General features: G+C 47.0%; 1 protein-coding gene across 3 annotated transcripts; it reads right to left on the bottom strand.

Moving 5' to 3' along the window:
- Window positions 1-9,761: 9,761 nt before the first annotated feature.
- CIDEC (cell death inducing DFFA like effector c) lies at window positions 9,762-25,915 on the bottom strand. 3 transcript variants are annotated; one of them, XM_008982137.4, is made up of 6 exons: window positions 25,885-25,915; window positions 23,959-24,036; window positions 22,277-22,430; window positions 15,287-15,445; window positions 15,009-15,196; window positions 9,762-10,336 (listed from the first exon to the last, which is right to left on the bottom strand). In XM_008982137.4, exons 2-6 carry the CDS (start codon window positions 24,009-24,011, stop codon window positions 10,174-10,176), a joined length of 717 nt encoding a protein of 238 aa, XP_008980385.1. In that variant the 5' UTR covers window positions 24,012-24,036; window positions 25,885-25,915; the 3' UTR covers window positions 9,762-10,173. The 3 variants fall into 3 exon arrangements, with proteins under 3 accessions (XP_008980385.1, XP_008980384.1, XP_035132149.1); XM_008982136.4 differs by lacking the exon at window positions 25,885-25,915 and adding an exon at window positions 24,297-24,330; XM_035276258.3 differs by lacking the exon at window positions 25,885-25,915 and adding an exon at window positions 24,227-24,330.
- Window positions 25,916-26,172: the final 257 nt, after the last annotated feature.

Here is a 26,172-nt window from a genome sequence, read left to right on the forward strand (position 1 = left end):
GCCAGGCTGGTCTGGAACTGCTGGCCTCAAGTGATCTGCCAGCCTTGACCTCCCAAAGTGCTGAGATTACAGGTGCGCCTGGCCTCAGCCAGAGTTTTCTATTTCTGCAAAAACATCATTCGGATGAATTCAACATTGAAACCTGACAGTGGATGCCAATGGCTGCAGGGAGGAGCCGGGTGAGACGCCCAGACTGCTGTGTGCCCAGCAATGTTGGAGCCTGCAGCACTTCTCCCCTGCCCTGCTCTGTTTTATCCTTTTTCATAAAGATAGTTCCTGATAAATGACCATTTCTTACAAATCTTGTAGTGGCACTGGAAAGGTGGCAGGTGGGTGGCAGATACTCTGTTGCTTTTCGCCCTCCCTGCACAGAATGGGGGTTCTGCACACCCTAATTTAAGTGGCATGCAGTCACGTGGTCCTCGCTGTTACTCAGTAAAACTGAAACGAAAAGAGACCTCAGAGAAGTATTAGGGTGACCCCACCCACAGAAAATCATTCCCATTGTCTCTGCAGGGCTGAGGCTCTGAGCGGGTGCAGGGCAGAGTCCCACACATTGCGCATGGCCTCCCCACACTCACCCTGCCTGGTGAGCATTTTCAGAAGGACCAATGGATGGCCCCTTCAGGTCCTGTCTGCCCATGTTAATCAGGCTGAGAGGTTCCCATAGGGAAGGAGCTCCAGGCACCAAGGCAAAACCCACAGTCAGACAAAGCCCCTTCCAGGGTCCACCCAGGCTGGGCCTCAGGAGCCATGTGACCCTAGGTGCAGGGCAGACAACCTTAACTTGTTCATCTCCCTTTTTGGCCAACGACATCCTTTTCGCGGGGGTCATTCTCCGGAGGGACTGACAGCCATGGAGACAGGGAACAGGCCTGGCCATGGTGGATTCCCTAGAGGCAGCCCAGAAAGCAGGGTCAGGCAGTGGGTGAGCTCCAGCTCCACCATCCAGGTGAGGAAACAGACTGAAGAGAGCTCGGGTAGCCTCCCAATGCTATCTGGCCAGGAAAGGATGGCAAAGATTTGCTGTTTACCCCGTCCCAGGCTGCCCTCCCCCACTCACCCAGCCACTTTCCAGTACTCTGCTTTGTCCCCCTTCCCAGATTCTTAAGTCATCCTGTTTTACACCTGTCATTCCCACTGGAGCAGGGTCCTTGCCTCCCCCACAGCTGCACAGGCCTCACACCCAGTAGGCCATAAATCAATATTTGTGGAATTAGTGAGATAGAATTCAAGCCCAAGGTGTGTCTGCAGAGCATTGGAAGTACAATACTGGGTCCCCGAGGCCACCGGCAGATGGGTCCTGGGGACCAGCAGGGGCAGCGAACATCTGCTATGAGTTTCCAGAAGGCTGCTGTGACTGTCACTAAGTTTATTTGCTGGTCCAATTTTGGGGATCCTGAAGTTTCTACTGGGAGAAGCCAGGGTTTTCCACTTCAGCGGGGTGGTGAACACCTCACCCAGGGCATCATCTCTTTCTCCTGTCTGGCCCCTGCTTCCCCTGCCCTGCCATCTCCCTGTGCCTCCCTGCCCAGGGGCATGCAGTAGGGCAGGGTGAGATGGGAATCTGTTGTAACCAGGGAAGGGAACTGCCTCCAGGCACAGAGAGTTTGGAGTCTGGGATACTGTCACCAAGAGCCCAGGACCCACAGCTGGGCCCCTCCCTAGAGTCTTCCTGCAGCAAGGCTCTCCTCCAGGGGGGCTGTCAATGTTTCCCCAGGGTGGGGCTAAGCCAGAGCCTGGAGGTTTGCCCCTGGGGCACAGATTCCCCCCGTCACTTGCCCCCAGCGGGCTGCAGGGAAGGAGGCTGTGAAGGGAGGAGGGCAGGCTCTTCCCTTGCAAGGATGGGAGCCCCAGGAGAGGCATTCCTGCTCTGGGAACTGCCTCCCTCCCCAACATCACAGCCAGCCCTCAGAAGCTTGGCCAAGCTGACCTTGATCTCTGCCAGGGAGGCTGAAAGAACATCCAGCCCCACCTTTGATTTCCTCCCACCTCAGGCTAGGCCACATCTAGGCTGGCCAGGGAGACTGTTCTCCTCATATGCCCCCCTGCACAGGTGTCTAGATGTCCAGAGTGCCACTAGAACACATGCAGGGTTAAAAACTATCTCTATACTGAAGCAGGCTGAGCTGAACCCTGGTGCCTTCCCAAGACATCACCCAGCCATGGGGAGCAGGCTTAGGTTCATTTTTGCTGAGTCTGCAATCAAACCAAGACATCCCATTTTTTTGGCTTTGTGGTCTCAGCACTCAGCACCTAAGAGATGCCTTTGTGGAACCTCCTGCTCAGCCTTGAATTCTGGCATGGGTCTGGGGTTGTCACTCAATCCTACCAACTGGCTAGACCACCTTGCCTCAGCCCCTCCTGTCAGGAACCTTGTTTTGCAGACTGACTGTCTCATAGGAATATTGTTGAATCAAGGAGAGTCTCATACACCAGGTCAGGGGCAGTGGCCTCTGCATGGTGCAGTCCTTGGCAGGACCTTTTCCTCCTTGGCCAGGCTCCAGCTCCAAGCTGGCATATTTCACTCCTTCAGATGCTGGTGTGTAAACACTGTGGTTTCCTCCTCTGGGTCCTCTTCTCAAGGTTTTCCTCTGCATCTTGCTGGTCTGGAATTGCAGCAACACTTCAAGTATTCCGGAGTGTGAAGGTTCTTTCGGCAAACACCGTTCATTCATTTATTCAATAAATATTTATTGAGCTTCTAGTCCATGTGCCCAACACTGTTCCAGTTGCTGAGCAGTTACCACAGTGCACAAAATAAGAAAATTCCTGTCTCCAGGGTTTCCATTTCAGTGAGGAAAGCCAGACAATAATGGTGGTAAATAGAAATCACATGTTGTTTGGGAGGCCGAGGCAGGTGGATCACAAGGTCAAGAGATCGAGACCATCCTGGTCAACATGGTGAAACCCCGTTTCTACTAAAAATACAAAAAATTAGCTGGGCATGGTGGCGTGTGCCTGTAATCCCAGCTACTTGGGAGGATGAGACAGGAGAATTGCTTGAACCCAGGAGGCGGAGGTTGCGGTGAGCCGAGATCGCGCCATTGCACTCCAGCCTGGGTAACAAGAGCAAAACTCCGTCTCAAAAAGAAAAAGAAAGAAAAAAAAAATCACATGTCATCTGTTCGATTGGAAATGTGCTTAGGAGAAAGATCCAGCTGGGGTGGGTGGGTTGTGTTGTCGAGTTAGAGTGAAGCAAAGACTTAAAGTAAGTGAGCCAGTTAGCTGTGTGCACCTGGAGGCCCACAGGTGCCTGGCTCGTTGTGGAAATGGCGAGGAAGCTGGTGTGGCAGAGGAGGAGCCGGGGGCGGGGAGGAGGAGGGAGGACTTTCTGAGTTCTCTATCTCTCTCAAGGGAGCAGAAGTTCACACAGGGCCCTGGAGGACTCTGCCTTTTACCCCAGTGTGGGGAGCCTCTTCTGAGCAGAGGAGGAACACGATGGGGACCTGAAGCCCTCTGGATGCTACATGGTCCAGGGACCCAGGGGCGGGTGGGTGGAGGGAGGAAGCCCAGAAAGGCCACTGCAACGATCCAGGCAAGTGATGACAGTGGCAGGACCAGAGGGGTGGCAGCAGGGGTCAGGGGAAGGACTAGGTTCTGGACGTCCCTTGAAAGTGGGGTTGACAACACTCACTGACAATTGTCCATTAGACATCACCATGGCACTGTTGTTCCCACGGCTGTCACATCAGGTCCCAGGTCCTGTGTTTGTCCTAGCCTCTGTCATCTCACACAGGGTCAGTGCTTCCTGGGTGTGTGACCGAACCTCAGCTATCTTGCCCACTTGGTTCCCACAACCCCTGGAGCCAACGAATGAAAAGCCACCTGAATTCTGCTCAGAATTCTGTTACATGGTTACCAGTCATTATTCTGGAGGTCACAAGATTTGCAACTTCCCCAATTCACTATTGTAGAACCTAAGATTGGCCTTTTGAAATGTGACTCTTTCATTTCAACCAAAATCCTTTCAGATTTTTGCATTTCTGACGACCAGATGGTCCCACCCGGACCCTCAATTCTTGGCTCAACCGGTCCTGTGGACCCACCAAGAAGCAGATTCAGTGAACAAGGAGCATTTCCCACACCCCTATGACTGCATCCCCAACCAGGAAGCAGCACCTATTCCTCGAATCCCCGCCCACCGAACTACCCTGGAAAAAATCCATCCTCCACATTTTCGGGGAGGTAGATTTGAGTAGCAACTCCATCTCCTGGATAACATGGCCAGCCGCATGTCAGTTAAACGCTTTCTTTATTGCAATGCCACAGTCTCAATGAATTGGTTTTGTCTGTGCAGTGGGCAGGAAGACCTCATCAGGCAATTACAAACTATGAAGGAAGGTCAAGGTTTTTTGATGACCATTCTGATTTTTAGGAGCTTCCTAACTTAAAAAAAAAACAAAAAACAAAAAAGAAAACCCACTAGTATGCACAATTTTGGAAGGCAAAGTGGGAAGAAAAAATAATTCCACTCCTTTTGGCTCAGTAAACCTGCTTCAAAAACCAAGGAGAAAGAGGCCAGGGGTAGAAAGGGGTTCACCATAGCATTGTTTGCCAATGCAAAGATGAAATGAATCTCAAAATGTGAAACATAAATTGTATTGTGTATTAAAATGCACTCTCTGAATGAAGAGACCCCCACAAACAGGCTTTGTGTGAGCAGCATGGCTGTTTATTCACCCAGGTGTGGGCAGGCTGAGTCCAGAAAGAGAGTCAGTGGAGGGCAGTGGGATAGGAGTTGGTTTTATAGATTTGGGGTAGGCAGTGGAAAGTTACAGAAGTTACAGTTTAGGGTGGTGTTTGGAAGCTGGCAGGGGGTCATAGGGTCTGGAGTCACAAGGTTGACCAACGTTGGTTACAAAGTCCAATTGCCTTATCAATTGAGGCAGGAATAAGGAACAATAGAAGTCTCAAGTTTATTAGGTGCTGCAGGCGTTGATCATTTCTTCACCTTCTGTGGTTTTCCAGTTGCTTCAGACTTTCTATTCTCCAGGAACTCATCTAGGGTGTTCATGCAGGTCACAGAGGTTACCATGCTGTCCATGGCACAGTCAGTCAGCCTAAAAGACCTTAATACTGTGGTGAGCTCTACAGGAGAAATCAATCTAAGACAGCATCACTCGCTCACCCAACATTTTTTGAATGCTAACTCTGGCATGTGTGATGCAAACACAGATCAACAAGACTCAGGCCCCACTACAAGGTCATGGAAGTATCAGAGTTAGGCTACAGCATCACTAACTGTCTTGCAAAATGCTGCTGGGGAGGTGCAGAGAAACAAGAGCCAGGAACAGAGGTGCAGTCTGGTAAGGCTCCGGGCAGGGGTCTGATTAATGGGTGGTGAAGAAGAAATGGGAATTCACCAGGAGGAACAGGTGTGTAGGGGGGCTCAGGCAGAGGAGGAGGGGAAAAGCAACAAAGAGAAACAAGATGTGAAGTAGGAAAAGGCGAAGAACAAACAGTTCTAACCTATGATGGCAACTGTAGAGAAGTTCCATGCAATCTCTGTATTGTTTTATTTGCTAAGAGCACTTTAACTTTCAATTTGCGGTTTGCATTAGCAAAATATTGTCAATAAATCTAAATCTATCAGAGGAGTGGCTAAATCAGCTCTGGCACATCTGTACCATGGAGACATTGAGGGTAGAATGCATAGTTCTATAGGAGTTCATGTGAATTGATCTCCAGAATATATTAAATCAAAAGAGGAAAGTAAAGGACCATGTGACCAGAATAAGCATATGTGATGAATGTCTATTTCTTTTTTCTTTCTTTTTTTTTTTTGAGAGACAGAGTTTTGCTCTCGTTGCCCAGAATGGAGTGCAATGGCATGGTCTTGGCTCACCTTAACCTTCGACTCCCGGGTTCAAGCGATTCTCCTGTCTCAGCCTCCCAAGTAACTGGAATTACAGGCATGCACCACCATGCTGGGCTAATTTTTAGTAGAGACAGGGTTTCTCCTTGTTGGTCAGGCCGGGTCTCAAACTCCTGACCTCAGGTGATCTGCCCACCTTGGCCTCCCAAACTGCTGGGATTACAGGTATGAGCCACTGAGCCCAGTGATGGATGTCTATTTCTTATTTACATCCTTCTGTGTTTCTGAAAGTACACACAAAAACAAGATGGTGTTTGCTTCTGAAGGAATCAGATGGGGTTAGATGAACAATTATGTTTACCCTTTGGAACTGCTTAAATGTTTTACCTCACTGATATATTTCTTCTTCACACACATACACAGAGTTGAAAAATCTAAGCCAGATATAAAAGACTGTATGCCTCATAATAATTTTCTAAAAATGTGTTTTTTTAATTTATAAAAATAGAAATAAAAATTGACAGTATGATATTTACATGACATTTAAAAAATTCTATTTACATGACTATAAAGGGACAGAGGACAGCTTTTTGGTTTGTCAGAAATGGTGGTTACATAACTATAAATTTGCCAAAACTTATTGAACCACATACCTGTAAATAAAATACATTTTATTGTATATAAATTATGTCAATAAACAATGTTTTCAAAGATATCAGCTTTTTTTTCTTCTTTTTCTTGGAAGATAACCTGTGTAAAAGATATCAGTTTTTAAAATGATGTGCACATGCCAGGCATGGTGGCTCATAGCTGTAATCCCAGCACTTTGGGAATCCAAAGGCACTTTAGGAAGATGAAGCAGATGGATCTCTTGAGGCCAGGAGTTTGAGGCCAGCCTGGCTAACATGGTGAAACCCCCATCTTTACTGAAAATACAAATATTAGCCAGGCATGGTGGCACATGCCTGTAATCCCAGCTACTCAGAGGGCCAAGGCACGAGAATCTCTTGAACCTGAGAGGCAGAGGTTGCCGTGAGCCGAGATCATGCCACTGCACTCCAGCCTGGACAACAGAGCAAGACTCCATCTCAAATAAAATAAAAATAAAATTATGTGCACAAGGGCCGGGCACTATGGCTCACACCTGTAATCCCAGCACTTTGGGAGTCCGAGGCAGGTGGATCACCTGAGGTAAGGAATTCCAGACCAGTCTGGCCAACATGGCGAAACCCTGTCTCTACTAAAATTACAAAAATTAGCTGGGCATGGTGGCAGGTGCCTGTAATCCCAGGTACTTGGGAGGCTTGGGCAGGAGAATGCTTGAACCTGGGAGGCAGAGATTGCAGTGAGCCAAGATTGCACCACTGGACTCCAGCCTGGGTGATAAGAGTGAGACTGTCTCAAAAAAAAATCATGTGCACAAATATGGACAGTGCTGGTGAGAAGCGTGGCAAAAACACAAGTGGTTTTCTTGTTTTGTGCTCAGATATGTGACTTTGCTCTCACAGGCCCCTGAGATTTAGAATCCTCCTTCTCAAAGGCATCCTGTGCACTCCCGACCACCAGCTTGAGCAAATGAAAAAGCTCAGCCAGAGGGCCTGGGGCACAGCCCACCTTAATGACAGCTGCTCCTGGCTGTGCGGGGGCTCTAGGAAAGGCCATTCCCCAACTAGGACCAGCAGACCCTGCGGAAGCTGGCTCTCCTTTGCTGTTTGGAATCTTCCCTCCTCAGCCCCAGGCCTCATCAAAGGCTGCCCTTTCCTGTTCACTGACCACAGCTGCTTTGACTCCATTAGCCCTTGAGCTCCTGGAAGAAAAGGAAGAACCTTGTTTTCCCTGGGCTCAGTGCCAAGAAACTGTGGGCAGTTGCTCAAGATTCACTTGTGAAACTCCAGATGTCAGGAGGACAGAAGCTTGGGACAAATACCGAGCCTCCCACCCCTACTCTAACTCTGTTCCTGAGCACTTTACAGGAGGAGCTGGTAGGCCTGGCCACATTTTCGGCAAGGGTGGACTGGGATAGCTTCTGTGCTAATACAAACATCAGGCCTTCCTGCCAGAAGGCTCACGCCATAGAGCCAGCCTGGTGCTGGGCCAGCCTCTAGCCCTAACTGCAAGAGCAGGAGAGCCCAGAATAGCAGGCCCTCTTCAGCGAGCTTCAGCAACTTTGCCCACAGGCTGCAGGGATTGGGTCTGCTGCCAGCAATAGCTCCCAGACCAGCTTTGGTAATACAGGCCTTTGCCTTAGTATTTACTAAATCCAAATAGGCTTTATAGGAAGAGTCCTGAAACAATAGATTTTGTTTTGTTTCGTTTTGTCTTTGGATTTTTTTTTAGATGCAGTCTCACTCTGTCACCCAAGGTGGAACGCAATGGCATGGTCTTCGTTCACTGCAACCTGCGCCTCCCACATTCAAGCAATTCTCCTGCCTCAGCTTCCAAAGTAGCTGGGATTACAGATGCCCAACTCCACGCCCAGAATATTTTTTGTATTTTTAGTAGAGATGGGGTTTGGCCATGTTGGCCAGGCTGATCTCGAACTCCTGACTTCATGATCCACCCACCTCGGCCTCCCAAAGTGCTGGAATTACAGGCATGAGCCACCATGCCTGGCCATGATAGGGTTTTTGAGTCTTTTTGTTTTTTTCACTCTGTTGCCCAGCCTAGAGTGCAGTGGCGCAATCAGTCACTGCAGCTGTGACATCCTGGCCTCAAGTGAACCTCCTGCCTCAGTCTCCTGAGTAGCCGGGACTACAGCCACCATGCTCTGCTAATTTTTTTTTTATTATCTTGTGTAGAAACAGGGTCTGGCTATGTTGCCCAGACTGCTCTTGAACTCCTGGCCTCAAGCAGTACTCCTGCCTCGGCCTCCTAAAGTGCCAGGATATCAAGCATGAGCCACTGCACCTGGCCACGTTTTTAAATCTTTCATTAACAGACTAAATAAAACAGTCACCTACAAGTTCAGCTTTTTTTTTTTTTTTTTAAACAGAGTCTTGCCCTGTCGCCCAGGCTGGAGTACAGTGGCACAATCTTGGCCCACCACAACCTCCGCCTCCTGGGTTCAAGCAATTCTCCTACCTTAGCTTCCCAAGTAGCTGGGATTACAGGTAACCGCCACCATGCCCAGCTAATTTTTTTGTGTTTTTAGTAGAAACTGGGTTTCACCACATTGGTCAGGGTAGTCTCAAACTCCCGACCTCAGCTAATCCAGCCACCTCGACCTCCCAAAGTGCTGGGATTACAGGCATGAGCCACCATGCCCAGCCTAAGTTCAGCCTTTCATGTTTGTCTTGGGTTGTTCCATGTTGGATAATGCCAGCTCACACTGATGAAACACTCGTACTCTTTGGGGCTACCTATGAGCCCACTTCGAAATCCTGAGGTTGAAAGTCCTGAACATGAACGATAAGCTGTCTGGCAAGTTAGGATGGGCATTGACTGAGCAATGCCTTACAACTCCAGTACTACTTTTTCACCTAACCACTTAAACAGTTATAAAATGGGACACTAAGAAATTAGATGAGTGATTAATCCCGCCTGCCCAATTGAAGCTTTTCTGATAGGTGAATTTAATTAGGAAATTGTTACTTATGGTTTCGATTACATGATCAACTCCAGTCTTAAATACAGCAGATTTTAGTTTCAAAATCAACTGCAATTTTGTTTTTTAGAGACTGGGGTCTCGCCTATTATGTCCCAGGCTGGGCTTGAACTCCTAGGCTCAAGGGATGCCTCCCACCTCAGCCTGCTGAGCAGCTGCGACTGCAGGCACATGTTACTGTGCCCAGCTCTTTTTTTTCCCCTTTGGTAGAAAAGGTGCTGTTATCTGTAATCCTACATTATAGAGAATGGTTTGACAATAGATTCTTCTCTTCCCTTAGCCCTCTCCAATCTGCCAGGTGGAACCCCACCCCCAAATAACACAGGCAAAGAAGATATATCAGCATCAATAATTTATTGCAAACTCCCTAATATCACATCCTGGTGTGCTTGAGAATTCACTCAGGAATGTTCTGGGACTGGGGGCCAGGAGGTTGAGAGCACCATGAGAGTGCAGCCTACGAGGCTGGATTGCTGAGGGGCAGACGTCATGCCACAGCTGCAGGGACCAGTCTGGGTGGGCTAAGCTGCCTTGGGCAGGAAGGAGCTGGGCCAGGCCAGGAGCCTGAGATTCTCCTTTGGCCAACCCACCCAGGTTCCCAGCCCCTCCTCCTCACTCAGGGTCCTGCACGGTGAGGGAGGTGTAAGGAGGTTAGTGGCTCTACAGCTGCCAGGCTTGTGGGCACTACCAGTTGAGCATGGGGCCCCTAGTCTAGTCCTTCGCTGGGGAAAGTTTCCAAGGGCTTGGGCTTTCACTGCAGTATCTTCAGACAGGTCGGGATGAGGGATGAAGCTTTGCCCTTGGGGGGCTGCCCTTCCTCCGTAGCATCAAGGAGCTGTTGTAGGTAACAGGAGGTGCCAAGCAGCACATGACCCGTGGTCTGCATGCTGAAGAGGGCCCAGCGGAGAGCTTCCCTAGGTGGAATGAGAGGGCACGCAAGTCAAGAACACAAAGTAGGCCGGGCATAGTAGCTCCCGCCTGTAATCCTTGCACTTTGGGAGGCCATGGCAGGCGGGTCATCTGAGGTCAGGAGTTTGAGACCAGCATGGTCCACATGGTAAAACCCTGTCTTTACTAAAAATACAAAAATTAGCCAGGCATGGTGATGGGTGCCTATACTCCCAGCTACTTGAAAACCTGAAGCAGGAGAATTGCTTGAACCCAGGAGGCGGAGTTTGCAGTAAGCCGAGATGGTGCCACTGAACTCCAGCCTGGGTGACAGAGCAAGACTGTCTCAAAAAAAAAAAAGAAAAGAAAAAAAAGAAACATGAGGCTTGGTGGCTCACGCCTGTAATCCCAACACTTTGGGAGGCCAAGGCAGGCAGATCATTTGAGGCGAGAAGTTTCAGACCAGCCTGGCCAACATGGTGAAACCCCATCTCTACTAAAAAATAAAAAAATTAGCTGGGCATGGTGGTGCATACCTGTAATCTCAGCTATTCAAGGTTAAGAGGCTGAGGCACAAGAATTGCTTGAACCCAGGAGACAGAGGTTGTAGTGAGCCCAGATTGCACCACTGCAGTCCAGCCTGGGCAACTCCGTCTCAAAAATAAATAAATAAATAAAAATAAAACATGAGTATACCACTCCCTGCACCCCCATATTCCCATGCTGGCCTGAAAGGGATTGGTTTCCTTATGCTTGTTTTCTTCATTAATAACACTTGAATACCACTGAGGTAGTAGCACTAAAAGCACTTCATCAATTCTAGAGCGATGCGCAAATAGGAACAGATAATGCAGGCACAATCAGAACTAGGGCGAGGACCTGCAATTCTCCCTCAGATGCCCAGAACCTCCCTACTTTCTCATGCAAAACCCCAGCTCATTTCATAAGGCCTTCTATTTTTCTACTACTACTTTGAACCAACCAGATTAATCTCCATCATGTGGCTCTGCCCCTTGAGACTGCTGTTCTAGACTCTGAGGCCTTTCCAAGTCACCTTCAGTCTAGCTCATGTTCAGAGTGCTGGACACGAAGACACCCATGCCTGGCGTGATCACGTACTGAGAACAGAACCTGAATCAGGCAGGGCTAAATGCTAATCCAGTCATTAACTGGGTGAACTTTAGCAAACTGCTTTAGTTCTGAGCTTCAGCTCCCTCATGGGTAAAATGGCACCACACCTGCCATCCAGGGTCATGAGGCTGAAATAGCATAAAGCAATTAACACAGGGTGGGATATTTAGAAAGTAGGGGAAATGGAGAAGTGGGGGTGGGTTCCAGAGCAGCTGAATGCTAGACAACTTTGGCCAGTTCTGGATCACGCCAATAATTCCAGCACTTTGGGAGGCCGAGGAGGATGGCTCGAGGCCAGGAGTTCAAGACCTGCCTGGTCAACATAGTGAACCCTTGTCTCTACAAAAACATTAAAGAACTAGCCCAGCGTGATAGCGCACACTTGTGATACTCAGGAGGATCACTTGAGCTAGGAGGTTGAGCCTGCAATGAGCCATGATTGCCCAGCTGTACTGTTGCCTGGATAACAGAGTGAGACCCTGTCTCTAAAAAAACAAAAAGAATGTTAAACAATTTTAATCAAATTCTTACCAAATCTGTTTGAAAGAGATAGGTGAGGATCACTCAAGGTGTCTAGTCATAGGTGGGATTAGGGAAGGGAAAACAAAAGGCAAAGAAGTGCTCCCTGGCTATTGTTCAAACTTTAGTCTTTTATTAACGTTCATTCAATAAATGAACTTGGCCGGGTGCAGTGGCTCAAGCCTGTAATCCCAGCACTTTGGGAGGCCGAGACGGGCGAATCACGAGGTCAAGAGATCGAGACCATCCTGGCCAACACGGTGAAACTCCGTCTCTACTAAAAATACAAAAATTAGCTGGGCATGATGGCATGTGCCTGTAGTCCCAGCTACTCGGGAGGCTGAGGCAGGAGAATTGCTTGAACCTGGGAGGCAGAGGTTGCAGTGAACCAAGATTGTGCCACTGCACTCCAGCCTGGTGCCTGGCAACAGAATGAGACTCTGTCTCAAAATAATAATAATAATAATAAGTGAACTTATATTCTGACCAGGGTCATATAAGTCTGTGGGGGGCAGAAAGACACTTAGAACTATTCACATCTGCACAAGAGAATGCTTTACATTTTCAAGGCTATACCTTAGAAGTATACCTACTTCTCAAATTTGGGAACTGAGGCTTTCAACCTAGCTGACCTTAAAAGGAATGACATGCTGTTCCATGCTGCAATATGAATGACCCTTGAAAACATTATTTGAAGTGAAGGAAGCCAGACCCAAAGGATGAGTATTGTCTGATTCCAGTTCCACGCGGTACTAGAATTGGCAAACTCATAGCAGAAAGGGTGTGGAGGCAACCAGGGTCTTCAGGGTGGAGGAATGGAGACTTCGGGCTTCAGGGACAGAGTTTCTGGTTGGGATGATGCAAGAGGTCTGGAAATGGATGGCAGGGATGGCTGCACCACATTGTGAATGCACTTAATGCCACCGAATTGTACACTTTTAAAATGGTTCAAATGACAGATTTTGTGCTATATATATTTATCACAATTTTTTAAAACCCAGTGATACCACTAAGTCACTAAGCTGATTCCAGCTTGCCATTATTTTTTTGATACCCACATATCTACTGTGTTTAGGTCTAAGAATACCACCTCCCCTAACTGGACTGAGTTTAAGGTCTGAAACTTCTTGTTCTCAGTTTTGAAATATGCAGACTATTGGTGGCAGTCTGAGATCAAGAGGGGACATGAGATGGTAGTATCCTGGAAGAAGTAGCCATGGAGAAAATGGAACTCTCAGCCACAGAACCAGGCTCAAGCCTGCCACCGACTGTTGTCTCTGGCAAGCAGATACCCACACAGCCTCAGTGTCCTCATCTGCAGATTGGGTCTGCAGGAGATCAATGAAGAAAGCAAGAAGGTCTGATATGTTCTAGTTACACATGATCTTGTAGAACTCTTGGGACCCTGAACAGGATTTCTCAGAAGCCCCATGGGAACAGAGATCACCTGTGTCTTCATTTATTCTACCATCATTTAAACAACTACTATGTGTCAGCATTTACCAAGGTACTGGTGGCCACAGAAAGTCCTGCCCTCATGGAACTTGTTCTGGTATTTTGTTCATCTCTGAATCTGTATTTACAGCATACATCCAGGCACACAGTGGGCACTCAGGAAATACTGAATGAAGGAATTGGGGTAGAATAGACTCTAATCGGAAAGATGGACCAGCAGTCACGCTCTGCTGCTTGCAAGCTTTGTGGGTTTGGACTGATTTGATCACTTCAGCTTCGGTGGCTACATCCACCCAACAGGTAAGGATGCCCCAGGTTGCCACCGGAGCAGCTGCATTTGGGAAACATCGCCATGGCGGCACTCGGCTCATGACCTCACATATTCTCATGCTTCCTGCAACACTTGGTTAGACTTTCAAAATAAGTTTTAAGAAACGTTTATTATATAATACAAATGACTCTGGTCGATGAGACTTGCAAATTAATTCTGTCTTATGGAGGGAAGATTATTTCATCCCTCCCATTGCCATGGGGGAAATAACCCAATTTTGTATACATACAATCATCTCTTTTTTTCTTCGTTTTAGAGGCAAGGTCTCACTCTGTTGCCCAGGCTGGAGTACACAGCCCACTGCAGCCTCAAACTCCTAGGCTCAAGCAATCCTCCCACCTAGCTGGGATTATAGGTACATACTACCACTCACAACATTTTGTGTGAGTGTGCACATGTGTGTGCAAGTGTGGTAGACACAGGGTCTCACTATGTTGCCCAGGCTCTCAAACTCCTGGGCTCAAGAGATCCTCCTTCCTTGACCTCCCAAAGTGCTGGGATTCCAGGTGAGATCCACTCCACCCAGTCTATCTCATCATTCTTGCTGGACCTATATATGTATGGGATTTTGAATTCTCCTTTGAACTGATTGTAACTTCTTGCTGGTTCTCTCATTAATTAATGAATTCCATTAAATCTTTGACACATACTTATTTTTTCTTATTTTGAGACAGAATCATGCTCTGTTGCCCTGGCTGGAGTTCAGTGGCGCAATCTCGGCTCACTGCAAACTCCGCCTCCTGGGTTCAAGCAATTCTCCTGCCTCAGCCTGCTGAGTAGTTGAGGTTACAGGTATGTACCACCATGCCTGGCTAATTTTTGTATTTTTGTAGAGATTGGGTTTTGCCATGTTGGCCAGGCTGGTCTCAAACTCCAGACCTCAAGTGATCCACCTGCCTTGGCCTCCCAAAGTGCTGGGATTACAGGTGTGAGTCACCACGCTTGGCCAACACATGTTCATTTTTTAAAAATTGACTTGAATACTACTTAGGAAAACTTCCTATTTTCAATTTAAAAATGTAGTTGCTAAAGTAGTCATAAAAACAAAATGCATCCAGGTTCCACCAGGAGGAACGTGTGGCCCTTGGGCACATACCAGTGTCATCCACAGCACTTCAAGAGCCCATCAGGCTCTGTGTTGTCTGTTACAGGCTACGCTTTGTCAGCACCAATGTCAGACCCAGGCTGAGTCCACATGAACAGACTGGGGCTCTCCCATTGCCTGTACCCTCCCTGTCCCCACCAAATCCCAATTCACTCACTTCACGATGCGTTTGGCCCCATAGCAGTGCAGATCGTAGGAAAGGGAGTACGTATCATAAAATGTTGCCTTCACGTTCAGGCAGCCAATGAAGTCCTGTGGGTTCAGCTTGTACAAGTCAAAGGTTACACGGGCCACATCAATCTTCTTGGCAGGCTTATGGGAGAGGGACAGTTGGTACCTAGTCTCCTGCATGGAGACAAGCAGATGGTTAGATCTTCACCCCTTGAAGATTTCTCCCAGGGTCCTGATTTTCTCCCCTGACAGGTGGGACCTCACCTGTTCTGATGGGGGCTGCCATTTCTGCCCCTTCTGGAGGACCATGAACACTGTATCCCCTGCCAGGGCTTGGAAGTACTCTTCTGTCTCTACCATTGTGCCATCTTCCTCCAGCACCAGCAAGAAGGGCTTGTCTGCCAGCATCAGAGTGTCCTGAACCTGGGGAATGAGGTCAGTGATGCTTCTGCCATCCCTATGGAGCCACAGAGCCAGTCTGGTGAAACCCTACATCATAGCTCCTTGGCTGCCAGGGAAAGAACAAGTGGGCTGGGATCTATGAGGTGGAACTGGAGCCCAGGCCCTCTGCTGTGGAATCGCTACCCAGAGATTATCATGGTACCTCTTGGCTCCTGGCTTCGGGGTTCATAGTCTGGAACAATATTGTTCAATAAAATACAATGTAAGTCACATATAATTTTTAACTGGGGTATAGTTTACATAATCTAAAAGTTACCCTCTAAAAGTGTACAATTCAGAGTTTTTTAGTATATTCAAAAGGTTGTGCAACCATCACCGCTATCTAATAGTGCAGTAACTAATAGGCTGGGATGCAGTAATCAAAAGCATATCATAAGCATAAATAGAGAGCATATGACATAATTGTAGCTCACTGCAGCCTCAAACTCTTGGGCACAAGCAATCCTCCTGCCTCAGCCTCCCTAGTAGCTGGGACTTCAGGTGCATGCTATTACACCTGCCTAGTTTTTATGTTTTTTGTAAAGATGGTGTCTGGCTATGTTGCTTAGGCTGATCTCAAACACCTGGCCTCAAGGGATCCTCCTACCTTAGCCTCCCAAAGTGCTGGGATTGCAGACATGTGCTATCATGCCCAGAAGTGATTCATGTTTTTTTTTTTTTTTTGGTTGGGGATGGGGGGGGCTAAATAATATTCTACTGTATAGATATACCCCACATTTTAAAAAATCTATTTATAATGGATGAACACTTGGATTGTTTCTTTTTTACTATTATGAGTAATGCTGCTTTGAGCAAGTTTTTGTGTACAAGTTTTTATTTTTTAACTTTAATTTTTTTATTAATTTTTGAGATGGAGTCTTACTCTGTTGCCCAAGCTGGAGTTCAATGGCGTGATCTTGGTTCACTGTAACCTCCACCTCCTGGGTTCAAGCAATTCTCCTGCTTCAGCCTCCTGAGTAGATGGGACTACAGGCGTATACCACCACACCCAGCTAATTTTTGTAATTTTAGTAGAGATGGGGTTTTACCATATTGGTTAGGCTGGTCTCAAACTCCTGACCTCACGTGATCCACCCACCTCAGCCTCCCAAAGTGCCAATATTATAGTCATGAACCACGGCGCCTGGCCCCTGTATACAAGTTTTTATATGAACATATATTTTCAATTCTCCTGGGTATATACCTAAAAGTAGAATTGCTGAGTCATACATTAACTCTATGTTTAATTTTTATTTTTGAGACGGAGTTTTCGCTCTTGTTACCCAGGCTGGAGTGCAATGGCGCGATCTGGGCTCACCGCAACCTCCGCCTCCTGGGTTCAGGCAATTCTCCTGCCTCAGCCTCCTGAGTAACGGGGATTACAGGCATGCGCCACCATGCCCAGCTAATATTTTGTATTTTGAGTAGAGACGGGGTTTCACCATGTTGACCAGATGGTCTCAATCTCTTGACCTCGTGATCCACCCGCCTCAGCCTCCCAAAGTGCTGGGATTACAGGCGTGAGCCACTGTGCCTGGCCAATTTTTTTTTCCTTTTTTGGAGACAGGGTCTTGCTCTTTCACCCAGGTTGGAATGCAGTGGTAGGATCACAGCTCACTGCAGCCTCAACCTCCTGGGCTCAAGTGATTCTCACGCTGCAGTCTCCCAAGGAGCTGAGATTACAGGCTTGCTCCATGTGGCCTGGCTAATTTCTATTTTTATTTTTTTTAGTGGATACAGCATCCTACTTTGTTGCCCAGGCTGGTCTCAAACTCCTGGGCTCAAGCAGTCCTCCTTCCTTAGCCACCCAAAATTCTGGGATTACAAGTGTGAGCCACCACAGTGGGCCTATGTTTAACTCTGAGGAGCTACAAAACTGTTTTCCAAAGTGGTTGTATCATTTTACATCCCCACTAGCAATGTATGAGAACTCTAGTTTCCTTACATCCTCGCTGATGCTTTTATTGTCGGTATTTTAGCCAAAAATAATTTTTATATCTACTTTCAAATCAATTTTTTTTTTTAAGTAGAGACAGGATCTCACCATGTTGCCAAGGCTGTTCTCGAACTACTGGGTGCTCAGGCGACCCTCCCGCCTCAGACTCCTAAAGTGCTTTTACAGGCATAAGCCATGACACCCAGCCTTAGAGCCACTTTTTAGTGGATGAAGTGATTTTGATTTGCATTCCCCTAATGATTAATGATGCTGAGCCCTTAAAAAACAAAAAAACAAAAAAACAGTGTCTTGCTCTCTCACCCAGGCTGGAGTGCAGTGGTGCCATTACGGCTCACTGCAGCATCAGCTCCTATGCGCAAGTGATCCTCCCACCTCAGTCTCCTAAGTAGCTGGGACTACAGGCATGCACTACCATTCCCAGCTAATTTTTGTATTTTTTTTGTAGAAATGGGGTTTTGCCATGTCACCCAGGCTGGTCTGGAACTCCTGGGCTCAAGCAATCTGCCCACCTCCAACTTCCAAAAGTGCTAGATTACAGGCATGAGCCAATGCATCCAGCCAAGCATCTCTTCATGTGTTTATTGGCCACTGTGTATCTTCTTTGGAGAAATATCTCTACTCAAATCCTTTGCCCATTTTTAATTGGGTTGTCTTTGTATTGTCCAGTTGTAAGTGCTCTCTATATATTCTTAATATTAGACCCTTATCAGCTATATGATTTGCAAGTATTTTCTCCCATTTTGTGGTTGTGTTTTTTACTTTCTTGATAGTATCTCTTGATATACAAAAGTTTAGGCTGGGTACAGTGGCTTATGCCTGTAATCCAGAACTTTGGGAAGCACAGTCAGGTGGATCTTCTGAGGTCAAGAGTTCGAGACCAGCCTGGCCAACATGGTAAAACCCTGTCTCTACTAAAAATACAAAAAATCAGCTGGGCGTGGTGGCAGGCACCTGTAATCCCAGCTACTCAAGAGGCTAAGGCACAAGAATCACTTGAACCCATGAGGCAGAGGTTGCAGTGACCCTAGATTGCACCGCTGCATTCCAGCCTGGGAGACAAAGCAAGACTCCATCTCAAAAAAAAAGAAAAGGTTTTATTGCTGATGAAGTCTAGTTGTTTTTCTTTGGTTGCCGTGCTTTGGTGCCATATCTAGGAAATCAAGGTAATGAAGACTTACATATTATGTTCATGTTTTCTTCTAAGGGTTTTATAGTTTTAGCTCTTACATTTAGGTCATTGGTCCATTTTTCCTTATCTCACTTCTCTGAACTAGTTTCATAATAAAAAAGAAGTTGAGACAGTATAGTTTTGTTTTGTTTTATTTTGTTTTAGATGGAGTTTCGCACTTTTTCATCAGGCTGGAGTGCAATGGCGTGATATCGGCTCACTACAACCTCCACCTCCCAGGTTCAAGTGATTCTCCTGCCTCAGCCACCAGAGCAGCTGGTATTACAGGCATGCATCACCACACCCAGTAATTTTATTTATTTATTTATTTTTAGTAGAGATGGGGTTTCTCCATGTTGATCAGGCTGGTCTCAAACTCCTGACCTCAGGTGATCTGCCCACCTCAGCCTCCCAAATGTACAGTTTTTAAATTGTTACAGTGATTAAACACAAAAGTGTTGCACAACATGGGTTAACTGCCAGGGTTTCAATCCCACTGAATGTACTTGGCCTCTGCCTCTGGAGAATGAAAATAGTGGTAACTACCTTAAGGCTCTCATTAGAAGAAATGCTGCAAGTCACCTGCCAAAATACATGGTCCATAATAAAAATAGACTCCTTAGGACATTTACAACCACATCATTAGTTATCTTGGAACAATGGAATTCTCACTTCACTTTTCTTGCTTGGGTCTGCTAAGGAATATATTTTGCTACTTTAAAATCTTTCAATAATGGCCTGGGATCAGCAACACACCAATAGCAATGAACATACCTAGCTCCCTGATCTTGGTTTCTGAATACCATTCTCCACTAAAATGAAGCAGACCTCCTTAGAAGAAATGACCAATTCAAGAACCAGGGCAGGGAAAATACAAGATGAGCCTGTAATACTTTGCTGCACCAGAAAGTAAGAAAGCATGCAAAGAATGATGGGGACATTATAAAAAGACACAGAAGCGGAGGTTGAAAGGTATTCAACCAGACAAGTATGGGACAACTTGAGCATCAATAAATAATCCGTTGCCATTCATATATTCTACTAAAATAGGAATATGTTTATCCCTTTTGATATAAATGAATAAACAGGCCAGGTACGGTGGCTCATGCCTCTAATCCCAGCACTTTGGGAGGTCAAGATGGGAGAATCACTTGAGGCCAGGAGTTTGAGACCAGGCTGGGAAACATAGCTAGACCCCATCTCTATTAAAAAAAACATTAAAAATTAGGTGTGAGGTCATGTACCTATAATCCTAGTGAGTCAGGAGTCTGAGGTGGCAGGATCACTTGAACCTAGGAGTTTCAGGCTGCAGTGAGCCATTATCACATCACTGCACTCCAGCCTGGGCAATGGAGCAAGACCCTTTCTCTAAAAAACAATAAGTGAATACAATGACAAATGCAGAATTCAATGTTTACTTAGTACAAAATATTGACCTAGAAAATAAATAACAGAGGGGAAAATGTTGCATAAAGAAGCTTGACTATACCTACCACCTTATTTGAATAATCAAAACAAAACAGTAAGGTGACAAATCAAAACTGCACATAATTTTGCAGTGACAATCTTTTTTTAAATTTTTTTGAGACAGGGTCTCACTCTGTCACACAGAAGAGTGCAGTGGTGCAATCACAGTTCACGGTAGCCTCAAATTCCTAGGCTCAGGCAATCATCCTGCCTCAGCCTCCTGAGTAACTGGGACTACAGGTGCACACCACCATGTCCAGCTAATTTGTATATTATTTTTGTAGAAATGGAGTATCATTATGTTGCCCCAGCTGGTCTTGAACTCCTGGGCTCAAGCAATCCTCCTGCCTCGGCCTCCCAAAATGTTAGGATTACAGGCGTGAGCCACCACACCTGGCCTGCAACTTATTTTTATCATATTCCTGCCAAAGATATATAACCTGAATTAAAGAAACGGATAGTTCCCAACCAAGGGATAGTAAACAAAAATAGCTGGCACATAATCTTCAAAATAGTCAAGGCTATAAAAGTCAAGGAAAGACTGAGAAATTGTTCCAGACTGAAGGAAACTAAAGAGACATACAATAAAATAAACACTTGATACTGACCTGGATCCTTTCGCTACAAAGGATATTATTGGGACAACTGCCAATGCTTGAGTCTCAGGATTCAATTACAGTAATGTAATGTAATACTGTTTCCTGATTTTAATAGTTGTATGAGGGCTACACAGGAGAATATCCTCCTTTGTAGAAAATGCACATTGAAGTATCCAAGAGTAATAAGCAGCAAGTTGGCAACTTACTCTCAAATGATTCAGGAAAAGTTTTGTATTGTATTTGTACTATGTACAATGTAAGGTATTGTTAGTTTGCAGTTGCTTCCTCCAGGGGAAGTTATATACAAGGACATTTTCATGCCAGGGGTGGCAAGACTTCAGGGCAAAAAAACAGCACCAAGTCCAGACTAGAGTATGAATGAATCCTTTTGAGTGAAAGCACAAGAAATGTAGTGTGCACAGCCAGAAGCCTTACAAAGGAGGGGAAACTGGCTCCCTAGAAGAACAGAACTAATACATAGAAATAGGGGAGGAAACTTAGATTGAAGAGCTTAGCTATGATTTCTACATGAAATTGTAATTTATGTTAAAATTGGCCTAATAATTGGAAGCCTAATGCAAATATTTGGCCTGTACCAGCCACCTGGGATTGCAGGTGAGAGGGTTCCACCCCCATAGAGATAATCATCGAGGATGGGTGTGGTGGCTCATGCCTGTAATCCCAGCACTTTGGAAGGCACAGGTGGGAGGATCACCTAAGGTCAGGAGTTTGAGACCAGCCTTGCCAACATGACAAAACACTGTCTGTACTAAAAATACAAAAATTAACTGGGAATTGTGGTGTGTGCCCAGCTTCTCAGGAGGCTGAGGCATAAGAATCGCTTGAACCTGGGAGGCGGAGATTGCAGTGAGCTGAGATAACGCCACTGCACTCCAGCGTGCGTGATAGAACGAGACTCCGTCTCAAAAAAAAGAAAAAAGAGAGATGAGATGATCAGTGAATGGGCCAGTGAAGCTGGTGCCCATGTGATTGTGTGACTAATACAGAGCAAGATGAGAAGAGGCTGTGAGAGGGGAAGGGGGAAAGTTACACCCAACAGAGTGGAAACAGATGATAGGAATGGGGGAGACTGTCTTTCTTGCCTGCTGTTAATACTGTCCACAATAGCTGTGTGGCTCTGGTTTCTTCCTCTGGAAGCTTGCCCAATCAATACTTTGAGGAAAGTCTTCCACAGTTATTAACAAAGCCTTCCATGGAAGTTCCTCTTTGGAAGGCAGATTTAAGGAGAACTTGCCCTGGCTGAAGGTAGGAGATGGGAAGGGAATCTCTAAACTCCTGCTCATTTCCCTAACTTTCAGGCATTTCTACAAGTTTAAAAACTAATGGAAGAGGGAAGCCAGGTATTTTCCAGCAAGAAAAATGTGCCCTGAAAATACCACTGACCTACTGATAGCATAGGATGGTAACATACATACTGCCCTCCTCCTGTTACCAAACAGACATCAGCCATCGATACTCAGTTGGACAGCTCTCCAGGCTGGCATTACCATCAGTAGGCGCTGGTATCAGAAAGGAAACCGTGTCACCTTCTAAGCCCTGACCTCCATCTCTGCTGAATCCCAGCTCACAGCTGGGCTGTGCAACGCACAGGGCACTCTCACCTTAAGAAGGAGGTCCTCAAGACTGTAAGCCATGATGCCCTTCCTCACGCTTCGATCCGCAGTGCTTACACGGCAGGGCCGGGACCTGGGGGCCTCGGGGCTGGGATCCGACAGCAGCTGCTGGGTCACCACAGAGGTACACACTGCCACACGCCTGGGGTAGTTGAAGCATCAGGATGAGTTGACCACTTAGCCCAGCCCTCACCCACCACACAGGGGAGCCACCTCCCTACCCCTCCACACCGGGTTCATGATCAGCCAACACCCCATCCCCAAAGCCTGCTAGGGGCCAGGCACAGTGGCTAATGCCTGTAATCCCAGGACTTTGGGAGGCTGAGGCAGGTGTATCACCTGAAGTCAGGAGTTCAAGACCAGCCTGGCTAACATGGTAAAACCCATCTCTACTAAAAATACAAAGATTAGCCAGTGTGGTGGCTCATGCCTGTAATCCCAGCTACTCCATAGGCTGGGACACAAGAATCACTTAAACCCAGGAAGCGGCAGAGGTTGCAGTGAGCTGTGATGGAGCCACTATATTCCAGCCTGGGCGACAGAGTGAGACCTTGTCTAAAAAAAAAAAAAATGAGGAGGCCAGGTGCGGTGGCTCACGCCTGTAATCCCAGTGCTTTGGGAGGCCTAGGTGGGTGGATCACGAAGTCAAGAGATTGAGACCATCCTGGCCAACATGGTGAAACCTGATATCTACTAAAAAATACAACAACAAAAAATTAGCCGGGCGTGTTGGCACACGCCTGTGGTCCCAGCTATTCGGGAGGCTGAAGTGGAAGAATCGCTTGAACCCAGGAGGCGGAGGTTGCAGTGAGCCGAGATTGTGCCACTGCACTCCAGCCTGGCAACAGAGCAAGACTCCATCTCAAAAAAAAAGAAAGAAAGAAAGAAAGAAAGAAAGAAAGAAAGAAAGAAAGAAAGAAAGAAAGAAAGAAAGAAAGAAAGGCTGCTAGAGCAGTGCATCTCAAACTTTGAAGGGCATGTAAGTCACCAGGAGATCTGTTCAAATGCATATTTTAATTGAGTAGACCTGAGTGAGGCCTGAAATTCCAAATGTTTCACAAGTTCCCAAGTGATGTTGATATGCTGGTTCTCAGACCATGAGAAGTAAGCAACAACATGATAAAAGACCCACCCTACATTCTCCCAATTACCACCTCTCTTGGCTTCATTCTCCTCACCTGTAAAGTTGGTGAAATGTGGGAAGCCTGAAGTCAATGTAAGGTATTTTTTTAACGGAATCACTCAATTTAGAACCAAAGGAATGGAGAGGACCTGGATTTTATAGACAGGCAGTCCCATTTTAGAATCTTGGCTCCATCATGGATTTGCTGGGATTGAGAGTACCTACTGTGTGCCTCAGTTTTATCACCTATTAATTTGATATAATAACCCCACTTCCCAAAATTGTTGTGAGGCTCACATGAGATCAGGAGTGAAAGCACCAAGCATAGAGTCTACTCCTTTCTATGCATGGTGTGGTGGTGGCATCCATTAACATCACCCAGGGGCTTGTTGGCAGTGCAAAATCTTAGGTCCCACTTCTGATTCCTGAATCAGAATCTGCACTTAAACAAGATCTCATGTGATCTACATACATGTTAAAGTTTGAGAAGCTCTGGCTTACAGCTCATAGGTGGCTCCCTTTCCCTTCTGTCTATGGCTTTCCTCACCTGGAGAGGGACTTGGGGTAGAGAAGGCTAAGGGACTTCATAGCGTATTCCATCCTTGTCAGCTGCACTGTGCTGGACCTGGGAAGGAAGCAGAAACAACTCATCAGAGTGAATGAGAGGGTTCCCATCTCTCTAATTGTTGGTAAACCCCAACCCCTGTTCAGCAACGCTCTGCCCTGGTCTCCTATCCCACCTCACACACACCTCCCCCAGCCCTTCTCCTGTCCAGCCCCATGTATGTCAACCAAGATCAAGCTGGAGACCCCACCCCTCTCCTGACTCAGTGTTCAGGCTCAGCCTCACTCAGCAGCTGCTGCTCCTGCCCCAGTCCCACTCACTCCATGTTTCTCAGCCCCTGGCTCTGGTCACACTGAGCAGAGATCCCAAGTTAGGGCTGAAAAAGCCTTGCCTGATTTGTTCCTGTCCCTGGGGACAGAGTCCACTTTACGCTGGCAGGAGGTGAGTCACTCCACCTCACACTTCTAGGGACTGTTCCCTCACCTCTAGTCCAGAGACCTCACAGGCAGGCAGCCAGCCCAAACTAACCCTGCTCTCTCCCATGGGTCCTTGAGCAATCCTAACCCCTTCCTGAGGCTTCCCACTGGCCAAAAGAACATTCTGTGATAATAGAGGCATGCTGTGCACATACTCTCCAATACCATCGCTACTATCCCTATGTAGCTATTGAATATTTGAAATATAACTAGTAGTGTGATTCAGGAGCTGCCTTTTTTGTTTTTTCCTAAGATGGGGTTTTGCCATATTACCTTGGCTAGTCTCGAACTCCTGAGCTCAGGCAATCCACCCACCTCAGCCTCCCAAAGTGCTAGGATTACAGGCGTGAGCCACTGTGCCAAGCCATTTTTTTTTTTAAGACAAAGAGTTTCGTTCTTGTTGCCCAGGCTGGAGTACAAGGGCGCGATCTTGCTCACTGCAACCTCCACCTCCTGGGTTCAAGCAATTCTCCTGCCTCAGCCTCCCAAGTAGCTGGGATTACAGGTACCTGCCACCACACCCAGCTAACTTTGTGTGTGTGTGTTTTTTGGTATTTTTAGTAGAGATCAGGTTTCACCATGTTGGCCAGGCTGACCTTACCTCAGGTGATCTGCCTGCCTTGGCCTCCCAAAGTGCTGAGATTACAGGTGTGAGCCACTGCACCCGGCACAAGAGCAGTATTTTTTTACTTTATTGAATTTTCACTAATTTAAATTTAAATAGCCACCTTTCCTTGTGGCTTTTGGCACCCATATTAGACCACAGGTCTAAGTAGATAGCCCTAGGCTTATCTGTCACCACTTTTTCTCCTAAACCTTTGTGCTCCAGCCCTTGAAGGCCCCAAGTCTTTGCACAGATAGTTCCCTCCACCTTCAGTGCCTTTCTCTGATCCAGGGCAAAACGTGTGCAGCCTCGAAGCCTCAGTTTCACTGCTTTCCGCTCTTTAAAAGGAAAGCCTTCTTAGATGGCTCAGAGAACTATTACCCTTTCATCCTGCCCTTCCTAGCCAAGGATGCCTCTGCGTCTGTTTCAGCTCTAGCCCCCCAGTCCCTGGGTGCCTGGCGCTGAGGTCCTCTTCCTTTCCCAACCCCCAACACAGGTAGGGCTTCGCACAGAGCAAGGGGCACAAGGAGTGGACATGGAACAAAAGCCCTCTTTTGCCAGTTGGAGACAATCACTCTCTCCTTTTAAGAATTCGGGGGACTTTCCAGATCAGGTCCCACAGAGGCAGAAAGCCCTCTTCCCCACTTAGCATTACAGTTGCTCAAGTTCTAGCTATGTGGGAGGCTGAGGCAGGAGAATTCTGCTTGCCTCAGCCTCACCCACTTCCTATCCCTAGCAAAACTCTGCCAAGCACTACCTCACCTGCTCTCCAGGAGCAAAGAAAAAAAAAAAAAAACCCAAAACCCAAAACAACAACAAACTCCTTACCTCCCTGTCACAGTCTCCTGGAAATACTGTCCTGTCCCGCCCAGCCCTCCCTTCATTTATTTCCAGCCCCCAGGAAGCCCCTCCCCAGCCTTCAGCCCCAGCTAAGGAAAAGAGCTTGGGGTGAGAACTGCAAGCCAGCCTGACTTCCAGAAAAGGCCTGAAATGAGGGGAGAAGGCACGTTTCGAAAGCTTTGGCAAAGGGGATGGCCCATGACAGGAGATCAAGCACAGAGGGCACAGAGAGCAGGCAGATGTGGGTCCCAACTCCCACCCAGCTGAGAGTTGTGG

Source organism: Callithrix jacchus, chromosome 15 (assembly GCF_049354715.1).
Source record: "Callithrix jacchus isolate 240 chromosome 15, calJac240_pri, whole genome shotgun sequence".
NCBI lineage: Eukaryota > Metazoa > Chordata > Mammalia > Primates > Cebidae > Callithrix > Callithrix jacchus.